General features: G+C 56.7%; 1 protein-coding gene across 1 annotated transcript; it reads left to right on the top strand.

Annotated features, from left to right (window-relative positions):
* Positions 1 to 12,388: 12,388 nt before the first annotated feature.
* LOC139256797 (armadillo repeat-containing protein 5-like) lies at positions 12,389 to 20,197 on the top strand. The gene is made up of 3 exons (XM_070874308.1): positions 12,389 to 12,737; positions 15,301 to 15,331; positions 19,915 to 20,197. Exons 1-3 carry the CDS (start codon positions 12,417 to 12,419, stop codon positions 20,157 to 20,159), a joined length of 597 nt encoding a protein of 198 aa, XP_070730409.1. The 5' UTR covers positions 12,389 to 12,416; the 3' UTR covers positions 20,160 to 20,197.
* Positions 20,198 to 21,260: the final 1,063 nt, after the last annotated feature.

Raw genomic sequence — 21,260 nt, 5'->3', positions numbered from 1 at the left:
CGCAAAGCCCCAGATCGTCTCACTTTGTAAAGAAGTGTACTGTTGACTTCACGGGGGGGTGGGGGGGAGTGATGTTATGTATTTAGCCCCTTGTAACCTGCATCACACCACCACCAGAGGGCCTACCTGTTGGGAGTCCCAAGGGGATCCCAGCACCCCTTGGGAGCACAGTATATAAGCAGGCCACCCACGAAGTACCTGCACTCTGGAGTCTAATTAAAGGAGCTAAGGTCGCACTTACTCATTGCATACAGTACTCAGTTTCATCCTTTATTGTTAGCGTAACAGGGCGGGAGATGCCTGGGGGTGGATTTCTTTGACGCGGGGTTGGCCGGGGCTTGACAGAGCTGGTTCTTGGTCCGGTGGCAAGGGTTAACCAGGACGACTGGAGACCAGCTCTGCTGCACGGACCCAGTGCGCGCGCTCACACACACATATCGCACAGTGTGTGGGCTGGGCCCCCGCGCTGCCCCCCCTGGGGAGCCCCTCGCCTCTCCCGGGCCCCCCTGGTCACGTCGCTCCGCAAACTCTCGCCGCGCCCTGACCCCGGGCTCGCTGCTCGCGCTGTACCTGCCGTCAGCCGTCGCCCTCCTGCACGCGCTGCTCCCTCCAACGGCCCCGGCCAGTTATTGGCCCAGGGTTCCCGCGGGCGAGCGGGACAAAGGAAAAAAAAGACGCGCTCCTGCCCGTTCCGGCTGCGGCCACGCGGGTTCCCGCTCCCGAGGCCCGCCCCCGCTTCTGACTGCGCGTTACAGAACGTGCACGTCGGGATGTGGGCAGGGCTGGAGCTACAGTCACATGGCTCTGGGCAGCCAATCGTATGTTCTCATTCATGATAATGGCAAGTCCGTAAGTGGGACTTCCCATTATTATGAATGATAAACCCCCCCCCCCGGCCACAAACACACAAAACATTAATAAAAAAATAGGAAAAAAAACACATTTTTATTAATTTAAATTTATTTACGTATTATAAAAAATATGTATTTTCCCGATTTTTTTGAAGTTTTTTTAATTATGGTTTAAAATAAACTTACTGTAGTTGGGAGGGGTTTTAACAATAAAATGTGTTTTTTAAATTTTACTTTAAAATGTTTTAAAAGTGTGGTTTTGAAACCCTTGCGCCTGTAAAAGTAGTCATTGAAGGTCGGCATGCAGGTACAGCAGGCAGTAAAGAAGGCAAATGGCATGTTGGCCTTCATAGCGAGGGGATTTGAGTATATTCAAAATGGAGTTCGATGTAGTCCTGGGGGGGGATCAAGGGGTATGGCGAGAAAGCAGGAATGGGGTACTGAAGTTGCACGTTCAGTCATGAACGCATTGAATGGCGGTGCAGGCTAGAAGGGCCGAATGGCCTACTCCTGCACCTATTTCCTATGTTTCTATGTTTCTATAGCAGCAGGGAGGTGTTACTACAGTTGTACAGGGCTTTGGTGAGGCCACACCTGGAATATTGTGTTCAGTTTTGGTCTCCTAATCTGAGGAAGGAATTCTTGCTATTGAGGGAGTGCAGCGAAGGTTCACCAGACTGATTCCCGGGATGGCAGGACTGACATATGAAGAAAGACTGGATCGACTGGGCTTATATTCACTGGAATTTAGAAGGATGAGAGGGGATCTCATAGAAACATATAAAATTCTGACGGGACTAGACAGGTTAGATGCAGGAAGAATGTTCCCGATGTTGGGGAAGTCCAGAACCAGGGGTCACAGTCTAAGGATAAGGGGTAAGCCATTTAGGACCGAGATGAGGAGAAACTTCTTCACTCAAAGAATTGTGAACCTGTGGAATTCTCTACCACAGAGAGTTGTTGAGGCCAGTTCGTTGGATATATTCAAGAGGGAGTTAGATGTGGCCCTTACGGCTAAAGGGATCAAGGGGTATGGAGAGAAAGCAGGAAAGGGGTACTGAGGTGAATGATCAGCCATGATCTTATTGAATGGCGGTGCAGGCTCGAAGGGCTGAATGGCCTGCTCCTGCACCTATTGTCTATGTTTCTCGGCTAGGTGCCTACACAAGAGTTTTCAGGGTATCGGCTGGGCAAGATACGTGCCCTTGCAAAGTCCCTTGCTCCCGAGATGCGGAGGATCTATCAACCTTGACCGATCGGAAATGCCGATTTTCAGCGCATGCGCATTGTACGCGACTTTTCCGAGGTCTTCCCGGGTCCGTAGACACTCCGTGCGGTGCCCGGGATTTCTGGGCCAGTGTGATCTGGAAGGCATTGCCTGAAAAGGCCACCAGAAGCAGATTCAATAGTAACTTGCAAAAGAGATTTCGATAAATACTTGACGGGAAACATTTACAGGGCTGTGGAGAAAGAGCGGGGGCGGGGGGAGGGGGGGAGCGAGTGGGATTCATTGGAGAGCTCTTTCAATGATATAATAATGAATCATGCAAAGATGCAAAGATCAAGATGCAATGTTGCAATAATAGAAACATCGAAAATAGATGCAGGAGTAGGCCATTCGGCCCTTCGAGTCTGCACCACCATTCAATCAGATCAGGGCTGATCATTCACCTCAGTACCCCTTTCCTGCTTTCTCTCCATACCCCTTGATCCCTTTAGCCGTAAGGGCCACATCTAACTCCCTCTTGAATATATCCAACGAACTGGCCTCAACAACTCTCTGTGGCAGGGAATTCCACAGGTTCACCACTCTCTGGGTGAAGAAGTTTCTCCTCATCTCAGTCCTAAATAGCTTACCCCTTATCCTAAGACTGTGTCCCCTGGTTCTAATCTGTCCAGGTCCGTCAGAATTTTAGATGTTTCTACGAGATCCCCTTCTAAACTCCAGTGAATATAGGCCCAGTCGATCCAGTCTCTCCTCATATGTCAGTTCTGCCATCCCGGGAATCAGTCTGGTGAACCTTCGCTGCACTCCCTCAATAGCAAGAATGTCCTTCCTCTAATTAAGAGACCAAAACAGAACACAATATTCCAGGTGAGGCCTCACCAAGGCCCTGTACAACTGCAGTAAGACCTCCCTGCTCCTATACTCAAATCCCCTCGCTATGAAGGCCAACATACCATTTGCCTTTCTTAACCGCCTGCTGTACCTGCATGCCAACTTTCAATGACTGATGTACCATGACACCCAGGTCTCGTTGCACCTCCCCTTTTCCTAATCTGTCGCCATTCAGATAATATTCTGCCTTTCTGTTTTTGCCACCAAAGTGGATAACCTCACATTTATCCGCATTATACTGCATCGGCCATGCATTTGCCCACTCCCCTAACCTGTCCAAGTCACCCTGCAGCCTCTTAGCGACCTCCTCACAGCTCACACCGCCACCCAGCTTAATGTCATCTGCAAACTTGGAGATATTATACTCAATTCCTGCAACTAAATCATTGATGTATATTGTAAAGAGCTGGGGTCCCAGCACTGAGCCCTGCAGCACCCCACTAGTCACTGCCTGCCATTCTGAAAAGGACCCGTTTATCCCGACTCTCTGCTTCCTGTCTGCCAACCAGTTCTCTATCCATGTCAGTACATTACCCCCAATACCATGTGGTTTGATTTTGCACACTAATCTCTTGTGTGGGACCTTGTCAAAAGCCTTTTGAAAGTCCAAATACACCACATCCACTGGTTCTCCCTTGTCCACTCTACTAGTTACATCCTCAAAAAATTCTAGAAGATTTGTCAAGCATGATTTCCCTTTCATAAATCCATGCTGACTTGGACCAATCCTGTCATTGCTTTCCAAATGAGCTGCTATTTCATCTTTAATAATTGATTCCAACATTTCCCCACTACTGATGTCAAGCTAATTACCCGTTTTCTCTCTCCCTCCTTTTTTAAAAAGTGGTGTTACATTAGCTACCTTCCAATCCATAGGAACTGATCCAGAGTCCATGAAATGTTGGAAAATGATCACCAATGCATCCAATATTTCTTGGGCTACTTCCTTAAGTACTCTGGGATGCAGACTATCAGGCCCCGGGGATTTATCGGCCTTCAATCCCATCAATTTCCCGAACACAATTTCCCGCCTAATAAGGATTTCCTTCAGTTCCTCCTTCTCACCAGACCCTCGGTCCCCTCGTACTTCCGGAAGGTTATTTGTTCAACTGGTCTGCCATTTCTTTGTTCCCCATTATAAATTCACTTGAATCCGACTGCAAGGGACCTACGTTTGTCTTCACTAATCTTTTTCTCTTCACGTAGCTGTCGAAGACTTTGCAGTCAGTTTTTATGTTCCCAGCAAGCTTCCTCTCATACTCTATTTTCCCCCTCCTAATGAAACCCTTTGTCCTTCTCTGCTGTGTTACAAAATTCTCCCAGTCCTCAGGTTTGCTGCTTTTTCTGGCCAATTTATATGCCTCTTCCTTGGTTTTAACACTATCCTTAATTTCCCTTGTTAGCCACGGTTGAGCCACCTTCCCCGTTTTATTTTTTACCCCAGACAGAGACGTACAATTGTTAAAGTTCATCCATGTGATGTTTAAATGTCTGCCATTGCCTATCCACTGTCAACCCTCTAAGTATCATTCGCCAGTCTATCCTAGCCAATTCACGTCTCATACCGTAGAAGTTACCTTTCCTTAAGTTCAGGAGAATAATGAACATACAAAGATAGAGATGCAAAGATGCAATGATAAAGATAGAAACATAGAAAAATAGAGCTCGGGCGCTGGAACATCATGGGCTGCCCCGATCTGTGTGAGAACACTCCGCAGGTCAGGGCTATAAATAGAGCTGGAGGACTGGGCCCTGGAACATCGCAGGCGAAGGTGCGGCGAATGAGGGTCCGGGGCCCAGAAGAGGCACTCTGCCCCCTCCCCGAGTCGGCTGTGGGGCGGGCGAGACCGTCACCCGTCTCCTTCGGGATTGTCCCTTCGCAAGGCAGGTCTGGATGGAGCTGCAGTGGTTGCAGTCGAGGTTCATCCCGAGCAGCTCCGTAACACAGGACTCTGTGCTCTCCGGGCTGTTCCCAGGGACACACACCGAGACATCAACTCGGTGAAAGACGCACTTTGGTCGTCCCGAAACTTGCTGGTCTTCCAGAGCAAGGAGATGTCCACGTCTGCGTGTTGAAGACTGGCGCAATCCAAGATCCAGGATTGCGGACTGAGGGACGCACTAAAAATTGCCGCAAAGGCACGGTGGGGAAGAGCCACAGTTTAAAGCCCTTCCGCCACGATAAACCCAGGGGCTGGAATCAGTATAAAACTCCCCTCGGGCTGTACTTGTAAACTTTCTGTATACATAGAGCACCATGATCTGAAAACACCTACGCAGTGCCATGTATAATGCAAGTTCTCTTTAGTAATGCATGTTGTAAAGAATTGTAACTGTACCCTCACCCATTCTGTGTACCGTATAGTGCCACATGTAACGTAACTTGATGACTGTATTACAACGTATCCTGGATCGTACTGAATTGTACCTCGAAATGTAAAGCGAGCAAATCTATCGAACGGAACTGCCGTCAGCATCCAAAATTCCTCACTGCATCCAAATGTACTGAACTGTCTTCCAGTGTACCGTGCAAATTTTTTATATGAATAAAGTATATTTTGAAATTTAAAAAAAAAAGAAGAGGCGGGGGCCCCGGGGGGCAGCACGGGGGCCCAGCCCACACACTGTGCGATATGTGTGGGCACCAGGTCCGTGCAGTAGAGCAGGTCTCCAGACGTCCTGGTTAACCCTCGCCCCTGGACCAAGACCTCGCTCTGTCAAGCCCCGTGTGGTGGCTGGTGTGTAACGACCAATCCCACGTTAAAACAATCCACCCACAGGCATCTCCCACCCTTCAGGATGCAGTTCGGGATCTGGAATGTCAGGTCCTTCATTGAAACACCCGTGAACTCTCGTGGAACAAGTTATCCTCGCTCGAGGGAACCGCCGATGATGATGAGGGCACTGGCAAATATCTGTAGAATTTACCAATATCTCGCAAAGATTCCTGGTACCTTTCCCCTGCAGAGGAGAAGAATCCCTTTCTGGGCTTTTAAAATGAGTTTAAAGGGGCAGATGAAGCCTGTGGGGGGTAAAAGGGGATGCATTCCCCCCCCCCCAGTGTTTGGACTCACAGGAAAGGGAATTCAAAATGGACCTAATTTACAGAAGCTTGAGATCCCCGAAACATCTCGGGGAAGGAGCATATCAATTTTAAGATTCTACAACATTTTGGTTGCGAAAAAGAGTTACCAAATACAGGAGGTGGAGCCAACGTCTGAAGCAAATTCGTGTATAAAGGACCCCAGACTATTCACCCCCTATAGAGATAATCGAATTACCCAATCAAGCACAATGGAAATCATGGTCAGAAAAACTGGACAATCCTAAAACAATGCAAAACCAGTGATAGCACATTCTCACACCCCAATCGAGTTACTGCTGACAAAGGAGACGTTTGAAAATCAGTGGACAGAACAGTTTAAACAGAGCCCAAGAGATTTGATGGGAGATAACGGAGCATTTTTTTGGGGGGGGATATATCTATCCCCCAGTTTTACAAGGAAGGACTAGCAGAACACAGAAACTAGCAGAATACAGGAGAGAAGCAGAACACAGACTCGAGCAGAACACAGACAGACACAAGCAGCCGGAGTGAAGAAATGGAGCAGTGAAGGAACCTACAAGAAATCGTCAAGGACCGACCGAGCACGAGGCCCACGAAACGGAAGGTTGTCAGCAACCAAACTGACAAGCCCGGGCCACCACAACCAGCGAAACGACCAACCAAAACCAGCTCAGCAAAAACCGAAGAATCGACATTTATTTCCACTCTACAATCTACTGCGGAACGGCCAACGGGGGAGAAATTACCTAAAAGGGACTAACTAAAACCAAAGAAAGTGGGTACTTACCCCATATATCCGAAACGCAACTTAGCGCATCAACGGACTCACCCCAACCGAAGACTACGCAGTCCGAAGTCCTCTCCTCCGTCCAGGGTACGGCTCGCCTAGAAGGCCAGGTGCAGCGAACCCCGAAACCGCGATTCACCGGCAACTGTCTAAAGGGATTGGTGAGCATGGCCCCTGAACCCCCAGAGCTATAACTTAGTTAGTTAGGGGAATTGGGAGGGGGGAGGCTGGGATAACTGGTGTAAATGTATCTGCATTCTCCTCTTTACCCCATTTAGAGTTTAAGCTGTATTCTTTGCCCCACAGGCTGTAATTTGACAATTTATTCAATGTGTTGTACCTCTCAGTGTGTATTGGTCTGTGTGTGTTATTAAATGTGTGCCTTTTACTTCTTTTTAAACACAATAAAGCCATACCTGCTTCCTACCTTGAAACCGATTGTCTGTCCAAGTCTGTCACAGTCCCTTCATAATTCCAGTGTCTAGAACCAAGGGTGTGGGAGCGACTGGGAACCGCTCATATAAGGTCAGAAGGGAAAACTGACCCCCTGCAAACCACCCCTGACATATCTTAGAGGAATCTTCCAGGCGAAGTACTGCGCAGTCTCTCGGTGGCCATCGGCGATTCTTTGGGCGGTACTCGGGTGGAACTTGGCTAGTTTTAGTTTCCCCTCTGAGTGGAAATATCCTCTCTACATCCACCTTGTCGAGCCCCCTCATTATCTTACAGGTTTGGATAAGGTCACCTCTCATTCTTCTGATCTCCAATGAGTAGAGGCCCAACCTTTCCTCGTGAGTCAACCCCCTCATCTCCGGAATCAACCGAGTGAACCTTCTCTGAACTGCCTCCAATGCAAGTGTATCCCTCCTTAAATACGGAGACCAAAACTGTACGCAGTACTCCAGGTGTGGCCTCGCCAATACCCTGTACTCGGAACTCCTTCACGGCAAACGGGCCAAAGGTGGGCAGAGGAAACGTTACAGGGGACCACCCTCAAAGCCCTCCCTGATATAGAGTGCAACATCCCCACCGACACCTGGGAGTCCCTGGGCCCAAAGACCAGTCCGCCCTCAGTGGAGGAAGTGCATCCGGGAGGGCGCTGAGCACCTCGAGTCTCGTCGCCGAGAGTGTGCAGAAACCAAGCGCAGGCAGCGGAAGGAGCGTGCGGCAAACCAGTCCCACCCTCCCCTTCCCTCAACGTCTGTCTGGCCCACCTGTGACAGGGACTGTGGTTCTCGTATTGGACTGTTCAGTCACCTGAGAACTCATTTTTAGAGTGGAGGCAAGTCTTCCTCGATTCCGAGGGACTGCCTATAATGATGATGATGACACCAGAGAGTACCACCCCTCCAACAGTGTGGTGCTCCCTCAGTACCGCCCCTCCGACAGTGCGGTGCTCCCTCAGTACCGCCCCTCCGACAGTGCGGTGCTCCCTCAGTACCGCCCCTCCGACAGTGCAGCACTCCCTCAGTACTGCCCTTCCGACAGTGCGGCACTCCCTCAGTACCGCCCCTCCGTCAGTGCAGCACTCCCTCAGTACTGCCCCTCCGACAGTGCGGCGCTCCCTCAGTACTGCCCCTCCGACAGTGCGTCGCTCCCTCAGTACTGCCCCTCCGACAGTGCGGGGCTCCCTCAGCACTGCCCCTCCGACAGTGCACCGCTCCCTCAGTACTGCCCCTCCGACAGTGCGGGGCTCCCTCAGTACTGCCCCTCCGACAGTGCGGGGCTCCCTCAGCACTGCCCCTCCGACAGTGCAACACTCCCTCAGTACTGCCCCTCCGACAGTGCGGCGCTCCCTCAGTACTGCCCCTCCGACAGTGCGCCGCTCCCTCAGTACTGCCCCTCCGACAGTGCGCCGCTCCCTCAGCACTGCCCCTCCGACAGTGCGCCGCTCCCTCAGTACTGCCCCTCCGACAGTGCGCCGCTCCCTCAGCACTGCCCCTCCGACAGTGCGGCGCTCCCTCAGTACCGCCCCTCCGACAGTGCAGCGCCCCCTCAGTACTGCCCCAGCGAAATTTGTGTGTCCTTGTACAGGAAACACTGAAAGCTAGCATGCAGGTACAGCAAGCAATGAGGAAAGCAAATGGTATGTTGGCCTTTATTACAGGAGGATTTGAGTATAAGAGTAAAGACGTCTTCCTGCAATTATACCGGGCCCTGGTGAGACCACACCGGGAGTATTGTGCACCGTTCTGGTCTCCTGACCTAAGGAAGGATATACTTGCCATTGAGGGAGTGCAGCGAAGGTTCACCAGACTGATTCCTGGGATGGGGGGGATTGTCCGATAAGGAGAGCATAAGAACATAAGAATTAGGAACAGAAGGCCATCGAGCCCCTCGAGCATGCTCCGCCAATCAACAAGATCATGGCTGATCTGGCCGTGGACTCAACTCCACTTACCCGCCCGCTCCCCGTAACCCTTAATTCCCTCATTGGTTAAAAATCTTGAGTAGACTGGGGGCCGATATTCTCTGGAGTTTAGAAGAATGAGAGGGGATCTCATTGAAACACTCACAATTATTACAGGGGCTTGACAGGGTAGATACAGGGAGGGTGTTTCCCCCCCCCCCGGGGCTGGGGAGTCTAGAACCAGGGGTCACACAGTCTCAGGATAAGGGCTCGGCCATTGGGAACTGAGATGAGGAGAAACTTCTTTGGAATTCTCTGCCCCAGAGGGCTGTGGGAGGCTCAGTCTTTGAGTATATTCAAGGCCGAGGTGGATAGACTTTGGGATATTAACGGAATCGAGGGATATGGAGATCGGGCGGGAAAGTGGAGTTGAGGTCGAAGGTCAGCCGCGATCTCACTGAATGGCGGAGCAGGCTCGAGGGGCCATTTAGGATTGAGGCGAGGAGGAATTCCTTCATTCGGAGGGTTGTGAATCTTTGGAATTCTCTGCCCCAGAGGGACAGAGTATATGGAAAGAATTGCATTTATATAGCACCTTTCATGACCACGGGACGTCTCAACCAATGAAGTACTTCTGGAGTGTAGTCACTGTTGTAATGTGGGAAACGCGGCAGCCAACTTGCGCACAGCAAGCTCCCACACACAGCAATGTGATAATGACCCAGATCATCTGTTTTTGGTTTGATGGTTGAGGGATCAATATTGGCCCCAGGACAATAACTCCCCTGCTCTTCTTCAAAATAGTAGCCATGGAATCTTTTGCATCCACCTGCGAGAGCAGACGGGACCTCGGTTTAACGTCTCATCCGCAAGACAACACCTCCGACAGTGCAGTGCTCACTGGACAACATGGGCCACTTCCCATACCTCGGGAGCCTATAATCAGCGAGGAAAGATATCAAAGACGAGATCCAACACCGCCTCCAGTGCGCCAGTGCAGCCTTCGGCCGCCTGAGGAAAAGAGTGTTTGAAGACCAGGCCCCTCAAATCCACCACCAAGCTCATGGTCTACAGGGCTGTCGTGATACCCGCCCTCCTGTATGGCTCAGAGACGTGGACCGTGTACAGTAGACACCTCAAGTCGCTGGAGAAATACCACCAACGATGTCTCCGCAAGATCCTGAAAATCCCCCGGGAGGACAGACGCACCAACGTTAGCGTCCTCGACCAGGCCAACATCCCCAGCATTGAAGCACTGACCACACTCGACCAGCTCCGCTGGGCAGGGCCACATTGTCCGCATGTCCCCCAGACACGAGACTCCCCAAAGCAAGCGCTCTACTCGGAACTCCTTCACGGCAAACGGGCCAAAGGTGGGCAGAGGAAACGTTACAGGGACCACCCTCAAAGCCCTCCCTGATATAAAGTGCAACATCCCCACTGACACCTGGGAGTCCCTGGGCCCAAAGACCAGTCCGCCCCTAAGTGGAGGAAGTGCATCTGGGAAGGCGCTGAGCACCTCGAGTCTCGTCGCCGAGAGCGTGCAGAAACCAAGCGCAGGCAGCGGAAGGAGCGTGCGGCAAACCTGTCCCACCCTCCCCTTCCCTCAACGTCTGTCTGTCCCACCTGTGACAGGGACTGTGGCTCTCGTATTGGGCTGTTCAGCCACCTAAGGACACATGCTTAGAGTGGAAGCAAGTCTTCCTCGATCCCGAGGGACTGCCTATGACTGACTGACTGGTCACTGGGAGTGTCAGCCTAGATTTTTGTGCTCAAGTCCCGGGAGTGGGGCTTGAACCCACAACCTTCTGACTCAGAAGCGAGTGTGCTGCCCACTGGAACTCGACTCTGGAAGACAGAATTCGATAGATTCTTGGATACAGAGGGCCGCGGACGCTGAGGCGTTGAGTATTTTGAAGACTTTCGGACTCGAAGGGGATCGAGGGGTGGGGTAGGGGCATGAAGGTGAAGGCTCCTGCAGGCGATCAGCCGTGAGCCTGATTGAGGGGGCGGGATGGGACGGGGTGGAAAGGAGGGTAAGCGGCCTCCCTCCTGCTCCCTGTGGGTGAGAATGCGGGGAGTGGGGAGGGGCCTGGGTGTGGGCTCACCCCAAGCACCCCCTGAACCACAATGGCCCTGGGGCAGCCACTGCGCAGGCGCCGTCCCCCTCCCAGCCCGGCGGGAAGGAACTACAAAGCCCGGCATGCTCGGCCCGCCCTCAGACTGACAGTGTGCACACGGAGCACGCCGGGAGTTGTAGTTTTTGTGTCCCCCCCCACCCCCGCGGCAGCCACAGCGCAGGCGCCGTCCCCTTCCCGGGCCGGCGGGGTTGGAACTACAGATCCCGGCATGCTCGGCGCGCCCTCAGACTGCCGGGCATGATGCGGCGCACGCCGGGAGTTGTAGTTCCTCTCCCACCGAACGGCCGTTGGCGGCCACCGCGCTAATACAATACTGTCGGGGCGGCGGGCGCTTCCCTCTCAGCCCCCCGGAATTATTCACATGTTTAAAGATACGGTTCTAATCACGGTCGAAGCGAATTTAAACGACAGCGGGCGGGTTGGGCGTTTTCCAGTCTGTGTGTGTGTGTCTCTCTCTCCTGACTGAAGCGGGCGGCCGGGCAGTGGGTGACGTCGGCGACTGGTGACGTCAGCAGCGGAGGGTGGGGGGGGGCAACCTGCCTGAGTGACGTAAGTGTAGTTCCCGGACCCGCCGGCCGCCGCCCGCCAGACCGCGGCTGACGTCACTGACGAACTACAACAACCGCAATGCAGCGGGGCGGCGGCCCGAGTGGCGATCCGTTTGTGACGTCAGCGCGCCGGGGGGGAGGGGCATTGGGAGGGTGTAGTTTCTTGTCGTCGCCCTGCGGCGCCGGCCAGAGCGGGGGGTGACGTCACCGGAGGACTACAAGCCTACCACAATGCGTGGCGGGAACAGGCAGGACGGCTTGTGACGTCACTGTAGTTTCCGGCCACGCCGGCCGCCGCCGGCCAGACCGGAGCCGACGTCACCCGCGGACTACAAGGACCACAATGCAGCGGGGCGGAGCTGAGACGTGGCTGTTTGTGACGGCACGCAGGGAGGCTGCGCGCGCGTGCGCGTGTGGGGATTGTAGTTTCCGGCGCCGCCGGCCGCCGCCCGCCAGACAGGAGGTGACGTCGGCGGAGGACTACAAGTCCCAGGAGTCCGCGGGCCGGCGAAGAGCGAAGGGGGAGAGAGAGAGAGAGAGAGAGAGCCGGAGAATGGCGGAGCGGGAGCGGGAGCGGGAGGCCGGCTCCCTGCGGCACTGCGTGGCCCAGCTGCGGCCCCCGGCCCCCGCCCAGCCCCAGGCCCAGGCTCAGGCCCAGGCCGGCCGCCGGCTCCGCGCCCTGCTCGCGCTGCGCTGCAAACACCTGAAGGAGCCGGGCGGCGCCGAGCGCTTCCGGCGGGGCGGCGGCCTGAGGGCCCTGCTGGGGCTGCTGCAGGGGGCGGGGGGCCCGGGACCGGGGGCCGCCGGCAGGGAGCTGGAGCTCGGACTCAGCATCCTCGGAAACTGCTGCACCCAGGAGGGGGCGCGGCGGGAGGTGAGGGCGGGGCCATGGAGGAGGGGCTAGGGAGAGAGGGCAGGGGAGGGGCCTGGGGCCATGGAGGAGGGGCTAGGGAGAGAGGGGAGGGGCCTGGGACCATGGAGGAGGGGCCTGGGGCCATGGAGGAGGGGCTAGGGAGCGAGGGGAGGGGCCTGGGGCCATGGAGGAGGGGCTAGGGAGAGAGGGGAGGGGCCTGGGGACATGGAGGAGGGGCTAGGGAGAGAGGGGATGGGCCTGGGGCCATGGAGGAGGGGCTATGGAGAGAGGGGAGGGGCCTGCGGCCTTGGAGAAGGGGAGGGGCCTGGGGCCATGGAGGAGGGGCTAGGGAGAGAGGGGAGGGGCCTGGGGCCATGGAGGAGGGGCTAGGGAGAGAGGGGAGAAGGGGGGCCATGGAGGAGGGGCTAGGGAGAGAGGGGAGGGGCCTGGGGACATGGAGGAGGGGCTAGGGAGAGAGGGGAGGGGCCTGGGGACATGGAGGAGGGGCTAGGGAGAGAGGGGAGGGGCCTGGGGCCATGAAGGAGGGGCTAGGGAGAGAGGGGAGGGGCCTGGGGCCATGGAGGAGGGGCTAGGGAGAGAGGGGAGGGGCCTGGGGCCATGGAGGAGGGGCTAGGGAGAGAGTGGAGGGGCCTGGGGCCATGGAGGAGGGGCTAGGGAGAGGGGAGGGGAGGGGCCTGGAGCCATGGAGGAGGGGCTAGGGGGGGAGGGGAGGGGCCTGGGGCCATGGAGGAGGGGCTAGGGAGAGGGAGGAGGGGCCTGGGGCCATGGAGGAGGGGCTAGGGGGGGAGGGGAGGGGCCTGGGGCCATGGAGGAGGGGCTAGGGAGAGAGGGGAGGGGCCTGGGGCCATGGAGGAGGGGCTAGGGAGGGAGGGGAGGGGCCTGGGGCCATGGAGGAGGGGCTAGGGAGAGAGGGCAGGGGAGGGGCTTGGGGCCATGGAGGAGGGGCTAGGGAGAGAGGGGAGGGGCCTGGGGCCATGGAGGAGGGGGGAGGGAGGGGAGGGGCCTGGGGCCATGGAGGAGGGGCTAGGGAGAGAGGGGAGGGGCCTGGGGCCATGGAGGAGGGGCTAGGGAGGGGAGGGGCCTGGGGCCATGGAGGAGGGGCTAGGGAGAGAGGGGAGGGGCCTGGGGCCATGGAGGAGGGGCCTGGGGCCATGGAGGAGGGGCTAGGGAGAGAGGGGAGGGGCCTGGGGCCATGGAGGAGGGGCTAGGGAGAGAGGGGAGGGGCCTGGGGCCATGGAGGAGGGGCTAGGGAGAGAGGGGAGGGGCCTGGGGCCATGGAGGAGGGGCCTGGGGCCATGGAGGAGGGGCTAGGGAGAGAGGGGAGGGGCCTGGGGCCATGGAGGAGGGGCTAGGGAGAGAGGGGAGGGGCCTGGGGCCATGGAGGAGGGGCTAGGGAGAGAGGGGAGGGGCCTGGGGCCATGGAGGAGGGGCTAGGGAGAGAGGGGAGGGGCCTGGGGCCATGGAGGAGGGGCTAGGGAGAGAGGGGAGGGGCCTGGGGCCATGGAGGTGGGGCTAGGGAGAGAGGGGAGGGGCCTGGGGCCATGGAGGAGGGGCTATGGACAGGGGAGGTGGGAGGGAACAGCGGGAGGGGGAGGGGCATAGAGCGGGGGGGAGGCCATCGGGGAGCGGCGGGGCCTGGAGGGAGAGGGGAGGGGCTAGGGAGAGGGGAGGGGAGGAGCCATAGGGGAGGGGTGAGAAGGAGGGGCCATGGAGGAGGAGGAGGGACCATGAGTGAGGGGAGGGGGAGAAGCGATGTGGTGAGGGGCAGGGCCTGGGGAGGGGGGAGGGGCTTCGGGAGAGGGGAGGAGCTTGGGGAGAAGGGCAGTGTTAGAGAGAGGGGGCGGCCTTATGGAGATGAGGTGGGTCTTGGAGGGGTGTGGCCATGGGGTGAGGGGTGGAAATTGAGGTGAGGGGGAGGAGCTATGGGTGGGGCCATGGGTAGAGGGTGTGGAGCTTGAGGATAGGGGAGGAGCTTCGGGCGAGGCATGAGTGGGCGGGGCTTCGGGGAGAGTGGGTGGGTCAGTGATGGGCGGGGCCAGGGAAGGAGCCACAGTGGGGGAGGGGTCTTGGGGAGAAAGGATGGGGCTTGGGGGAAGGGGAAGAGCCCACTCTGCGGGGCGGGGGTCAAGGGGGAAGAGCCCACTCGGGGGGGGTGTAGAAAGGGGAAGAGCCCACTCGGTGGGGGGGGGGGGGATAGAAAGGGGAAGAGCCCACTCGGTGGGGGGGGGGGGATAGAAAGGGGAAGAGCCCACTCGGTGGGGGGGGGGGGGGTGTAGAAAGGGGAAGAGCCCACTCGGTGGGGGGGGGGGGATAGAAAGGGGAAGAGCCCACTCGGTGGGGGGGGGGGGATAGAAAGGGGAAGAGCCCACTCGGTGGGGGGGGGGGGATAGAAAGGGGAAGAGCCCACTCTGCGGGGCGGGGGGGAAGGGGAAGAGCCCACTCTGGGGGGGGGGGTAGAAAGGGGAAGAGCCCACTCTGGGCGGGGAGGAGTGAGCCTACTCCAGGGGGGATCTCTGAGATGCAACTGAACCCACTCTAATCGTCTCTCATCTCTCTGTTCCAGGTGGGGAAGCTGGGCGGGATCCCCCCTCTGGGTAAGAGTCACTTCAATCTGTTTGGTTGGTTGGCGCCGCGATCTATTTCATCCCTCCACTCGCCCAGAGGTTACTGCCCCTCCGACAGTGCGGCACTCCCTCAGTACTGCCCCTCCGACAGTGCGGTGCTTCCTCAGTACTGCCCCTCCGACAGTGCGGCACTCCCTCAGTACTGCCCCTCCGACAGTGCAGCACTCCCTCAGTACTGCCCCTCCGACAGTGCAGCGCTCCCTCAGTACTGCCCCTCCGACAGTGCAGCGCTCCCTCAGTACTGCCCCTCCGACAGTGCACCGCTCCCTCAGTACTGCCCCTCCAACAGTGCCGCACTCCCTCAGTACTGCCCCTCCGACAGTGCAGCGCTCCCTCAGTACTGCCCCTCCGACAGTGCGGCGCTCCCTCAGTACTGCCCCTCCGACAGTGCAGCACTCCCTCAGTACTGCCCCTCCGACAGTGCGGCGCTCCCTCAGTACTGCCCCTCCGACAGTGCAGCACTCCCTCAGTACTGCCCCTCCGACAGTGCAGCGCTGGCTCATAGAAACATAGAAAATCATGCAACTTCAGTACCCCTTTCCTGCTTTCTCTCCATAACCCTTGATCCCTTTAGCCGTAAGGACTACATCTAACTCCCTTTTGAATATATTTAGTGAATTGGCCTCAACAACTCTCTGTGGTAGAGAATTCCACAGGTTCACAACTCTCTGAGTGAAGAAGTTTCTCCTCATCTCGGTCCTAAATGGCTTACCCCTTATCCTTAGACTGTGACCCCTGGTTCTGGACTTCCCCAACATCGGGAACATTCTTCCTGCATCTAACCTGTCCAAACCCGTCAGAATTTTATATGTTTCTATGAGATCCTCTCTCATCCTTCTAAATTCCAGTGAATATAAGCCCAGTCGATCCAGTCTCTCCTCATATGTCAGTCCTGCCATCCCGGGAATCAGTCTGGTGAACCTTCGCTGCACTCCCTCAATAGCAAGAATGTCCTTCCTCAGATTAGGAGACCAAAACTGAACACAATATTCCAGGTGAGACCTCACCAAGGCCCTGTACAACTGCAGCAAGACCTCCCTGCTCCTATACTCAAATCCCCTCGCTATGAAGGCCAACACACCATTTGCTTTCTTCACCGCCTGCTGTACCTGCATGCCAACCTTCAATGACTGATGTACCATGACACCCAGGTCTCGTTGCACCTCCCCTTTTCCTAATCTACCACCATTTCAGATAATCTGCTTTCGTGTTTTTGCCTCCAAAGTGGATAACCTCACATTTATCCACATTATACTGCATCTGCCATGCATTTGCCCACTCACCTAACCTGTCCAAGTCACCCTGCAGCCTCTTAGCGTCCTCCTCACAGCTCACACCGCCACCCAGCTTAGTGTCATCCGCAAACTTGGGAGTTATTGCATTCAATTCCTTCGTCCAAATCATTAATGTATATTGTAAATAGCTGGGGTTCCAGCACTGAACCCTGCGGTACCCCACTAGTCACTGCCTGCCATTCTGAAAAGGACCCGTTTATTCCTACTCTTTGCTTCCTGTCTGCCAACCAGTTCTCTATCCACGTCAATACATTGCCCCCAATACCATGTGCTTTAATTTTGCACACTAATCTCTTGCGTGGGACACTCCCTCAGTACTGCCCCTCCGACAGTGCGGCACTCCCTCAGTACTGCCCCTCCGACAGTGCGGCACTTCCTCAGTACTGCCCCTCCGACAGTGCGGCGCTCCCTCAGTACTGCCCCTCCGACAGTGCGGCGCTCCCTCAGTACTGCCCCTCCGACAGTGCGGCACTCCCTCAGTACTGCCCCTCCGACAGTGCGGCACTCCCTCAGTACTGCCCCTCCGACAGTGCGGCACTCCCTCAGTCCTGCCCCTCCGACAGTGCGGCGCTCCCTCAGTACCGCCCCTCCGACAGTGCGATGCTCCCTCAGTACTGCCCCTCCCACAGTGCGGCACTCCCTCAGTCCTGCCCCTCCGACAGTGCGGCGCTCCCTCAGTCCTGCCCCTCCGACAGTGCGGCGCTCCCTCAGTACCGCCCCTCCGACAGTGCGGCACTCCCTCAGTACCACCCCTCCGACAGTGCGGCACTTCCTCAGTACCGCCCCTCCGACAGTGCGGTGCTCCCTCAGTACTGCCCCTCCGACAGTGCACCGCTCCCTCAGTACTGCCCCACCGACAGTGCGGCGCTCCCTCAGTACTGCCCCTCCGACAGTGCCGCACTCCCTCAGTACTGCCCCTCCGACAGTGCAGCGCTCCCTCAGTACTGCCCCTCCGACAGTGCGGCGCTCCCTCAGTACTGCCCCTCCGACAGTGCAGCACTCCCTCAGTACTGCCCCTCCGACAGTGCGGCGCTCCCTCAGTACTGCCCCTCCGACAGTGCAGCACTCCCTCAGTACTGCCCCTCCGACAGTGCAGCGCTGGCTCATAGAAACATAGAAAATCATGCAACTTCAGTACCCCTTTCCTGCTTTCTCTCCATAACCCTTGATCCCTTTAGCCGTAAGGACTACATCTAACTCCCTTTTGAATATATTTAGTGAATTGGCCTCAACAACTCTCTGTGGTAGAGAATTCCACAGGTTCACAACTCTCTGAGTGAAGAAGTTTCTCCTCATCTCGGTCCTAAATGGCTTACCCCTTATCCTTAGACTGTGACCCCTGGTTCTGGACTTCCCCAACATCGGGAACATTCTTCCTGCATTTAACCTGTCCAAACCCGTCAGAATTTTATATGTTTCTATGAGATCCTCTCTCATCCTTCTAAATTCCAGTGAATATAAGCCCAGTCGATCCAGTCTCTCCTCATATGTCAGTCCTGCCATCCCGGGAATCAGTCTGGTGAACCTTCGCTGCACTCCCTCAATAGCAAGAATGTCCTTCCTCAGATTAGGAGACCAAAACTGAACACAATATTCCAGGTGAGACCTCACCAAGGCCCTGTACAACTGCAGTAAGACCTCCCTGCTCCTATACTCAAATCCCCTCGCTATGAAGGCCAACACACCATTTGCTTTCTTAACCGCCTGCTGTACCTGCATGCCAACCTTCAATGACTGATGTACCATGACACCCAGGTCTCGTTGCACCTCCCCTTTTCCTAATCTACCACCATTTCAGATAATCTGCTTTCGTGTTTTTGCCTCCAAAGTGGATAACCTCACATTTATCCACATTATACTGCATCTGCCATGCATTTGCCCACTCACCTAACCTGTCCAAGTCACCCTGCAGCCTCTTAGCGTCCTCCTCACAGCTCACACCGCCACCCAGCTTAGTGTCATCCGCAAACTTGGGAGTTATTGCATTCAATTCCTTCGTCCAAATCATTAATGTATATTGTAAATAGCTGGGGTTCCAGCACTGAACCCTGCGGTACCCCACTAGTCACTGCCTGCCATTCTGAAAAGGACCCGTTTATTCCTACTCTTTGCTTCCTGTCTGCCAACCAGTTCTCTATCCACGTCAATACATTGCCCCCAATACCATGTGCTTTAATTTTGCACACTAATCTCTTGCGTGGGACACTCCCTCAGTACTGCCCCTCCGACAGTGCGGCACTCCCTCAGTACTGCCCCTCCGACAGTGCGGCACTCCCTCAGTACTGCCTCTCCGACAGTGCGGCGCTCCCTCAGTACTGTCCCTCCGACAGTGCGGCACTTCCTCAGTACTGCCCCTCCGACAGTGCGGCACTTCCTCAGTACTGCCTCTCCGACAGTGCGGCGCTCCCTCAGTACTGCCCCTCCGACAGTGCGGCACTCCCTCAGTACTGCCCCTCCGACAGTGCGGCACTCCCTCAGTACTGCCCCTCCGACAGTGCGGCGCTCCCTCAGTACTGCCCCTCCGACAGTGCGGCGCTCCCTCAGTACTGCCCCTCCGACAGTGCGGCACTCCCTCAGTCCTGCCCCTCCGACAGTGCGGCGCTCCCTCAGTCCTGCCCCTCCGACAGTGCGGCGCTCCCTCAGTCCTGCCCCTCCGACAGTGCGGCGCTCCCTCAGTACTGCCCCTCCGACAGTGCGGCACTCCCTCAGTACTGCCCCTCCAACAGTGCGGCGCTCCCTCAGTACTGCCCCTCCGACAGTGCGGCGCTCCCTCAGTACTGCCCCTCCGACAGTGCGGCGCTCCCTCAGTACTGCCCCTCCGACAGTGCGGCGCTCCCTCAGTACTGCCCCTCCGACAGTGCGGCACTCCCTCAGTACTGCCCCTCCGACAGTGCGGCGCTCCCTCAGTACTGCCCCTCCGACAGTGCGGCGCTCCCTCAGTACTGCCCCTCCGACAGTGCGGCGCTCCCTCAGTACTGCCCCTCCGACAGTGCGGCGCTCCCTCAGTGCTGTCATAAGAGTGTCGGGCAGGATTATGGGGTTCGAGTTTGTGGATTGTGTGTGTGTGTGTCTCAAAGCCACGACTCGGAGAGCGGGGAGAGAGTCGACAGCACGGAAGCAAGCCCTTTGGCCTGTCGACCCTGCTCCCACGTTGACCCGGAGGAATGATTACAGGAACAGCTCGGTCCCGCAGTCAGGGTGAGGGGTTGTGGCTTGGTGTGAGAGTTGAGTCGCTTCTTGTGTCTTCCCTGATTACAGTTGCCATATTGAAAGGATTTAACGTGACCAGTGTGCAGAACCGGGCAGCACGAGCCCTGGGCAACCTGGCTCTTGAGGGAGAGAATTCAGTCACCATTCATGAATCAGGTGGGTCTGTCAGTCACCTCCCCCCCGACTGGTCCTCTTTCCCCCCCCCACCCTCTATCTCCCCCCCCCCCCCCCCAGATATTAACCCTCTCTCTCCTCCCCCGATATTAACCCTCTCTCTCCCCCCCCGATATTAACCCTCTCTCCCTCCCCCGATATTAACCCTCTCTCTCCTCCCCCGATATTAACCCTCTCTCTCCCCCCAGATATTAACCCTCTCTCCCTCCCCCGATATTAACCCTCTCTCTCCTCCCCCGATATTAACCCTCTCTCTCCTCCCCCGATATTAACCCTCTCTCTCCTCCCCCGATATTAACCCTCTCTCTCCTCCCCCGCTATTAACCCTCTCTCTCCTCCCCCGATATTAACCCTCTCTCTCCCTCCCCCGCCCTCTCTCCTCCCCCGATATTAACCCTCTCTCTCCTCCCCCGATATTAACCCTCTCTCTCCTCCCCCGATATTAACCCTCTCTCTCCTCCCCCGATATTAACCCTCTCTCTCCCTCCCCCGCCCTCTCTCCCTCCCCCGCCCTCTCTCCCTCCCCCGCCCTCTCTCCCTCCCCCGCCCTCTCTCCCCTCCCCCGCCCTCTCTCCCTCCCCCCGCCCTCTCTCCCTCCCCCGCCCTCTCTCCCTCCCCCGCCCTCTCTCCCTCCCCCGCCCTCTCTCCCTCCCCCGCCCTCTCTCCCTCCCCCGCCCTCTCTCCCTCCCCCGCCCTCTCTCCCTCCCCCGCCCTCTCTCCCTCCCCCCCCGATATTAACCCTCTCTCTCCTCCCCCCCCGATATTAACCCTCTCTCTCCTCCCCGATATTAACCCTCTCTCTCCCCCCCCCGATATTAACCCTCTCTCTCCTCCCCGATATTAACCCTCTCTCTCCCCCCCCGATATTAACCCTCTCTCTCCCCCCCCGATATTAACCCTCTCTCTCCCCCCGATATTAACCCTCTCTCTCCCCCCCCGATATTAACCCTCTCTCTCCCCCCCCGATATTAACCCTCTCTCTCCCCCCCGATATTAACCCTCTCTCTCCCCCCCGATATTAACCCTCTCTCTCCCCCCCCGATATTAACCCTCTCTCTCCCCCCTATATTAACCCTCTCTCTCCCCCCCCGATATTAACCCTCTCTCTCCTCCCCCGATATTAACCCTCTCTCCCCCCCCCGATATTAACCCTCTCTCCCCCCCCCGATATTAACCCTCTCTCCCCCCCCCGATATTAACCCTCTCTCTCCTCCCCCGAT

This window comes from Pristiophorus japonicus, unplaced genomic scaffold, assembly GCF_044704955.1.
Source record: "Pristiophorus japonicus isolate sPriJap1 unplaced genomic scaffold, sPriJap1.hap1 HAP1_SCAFFOLD_770, whole genome shotgun sequence".
Classification (NCBI taxonomy): domain Eukaryota; kingdom Metazoa; phylum Chordata; class Chondrichthyes; family Pristiophoridae; genus Pristiophorus; species Pristiophorus japonicus.
Note: the sequence above shows the minus strand (reverse complement) of the source record. Positions and strands in the feature narration are given on the sequence as shown.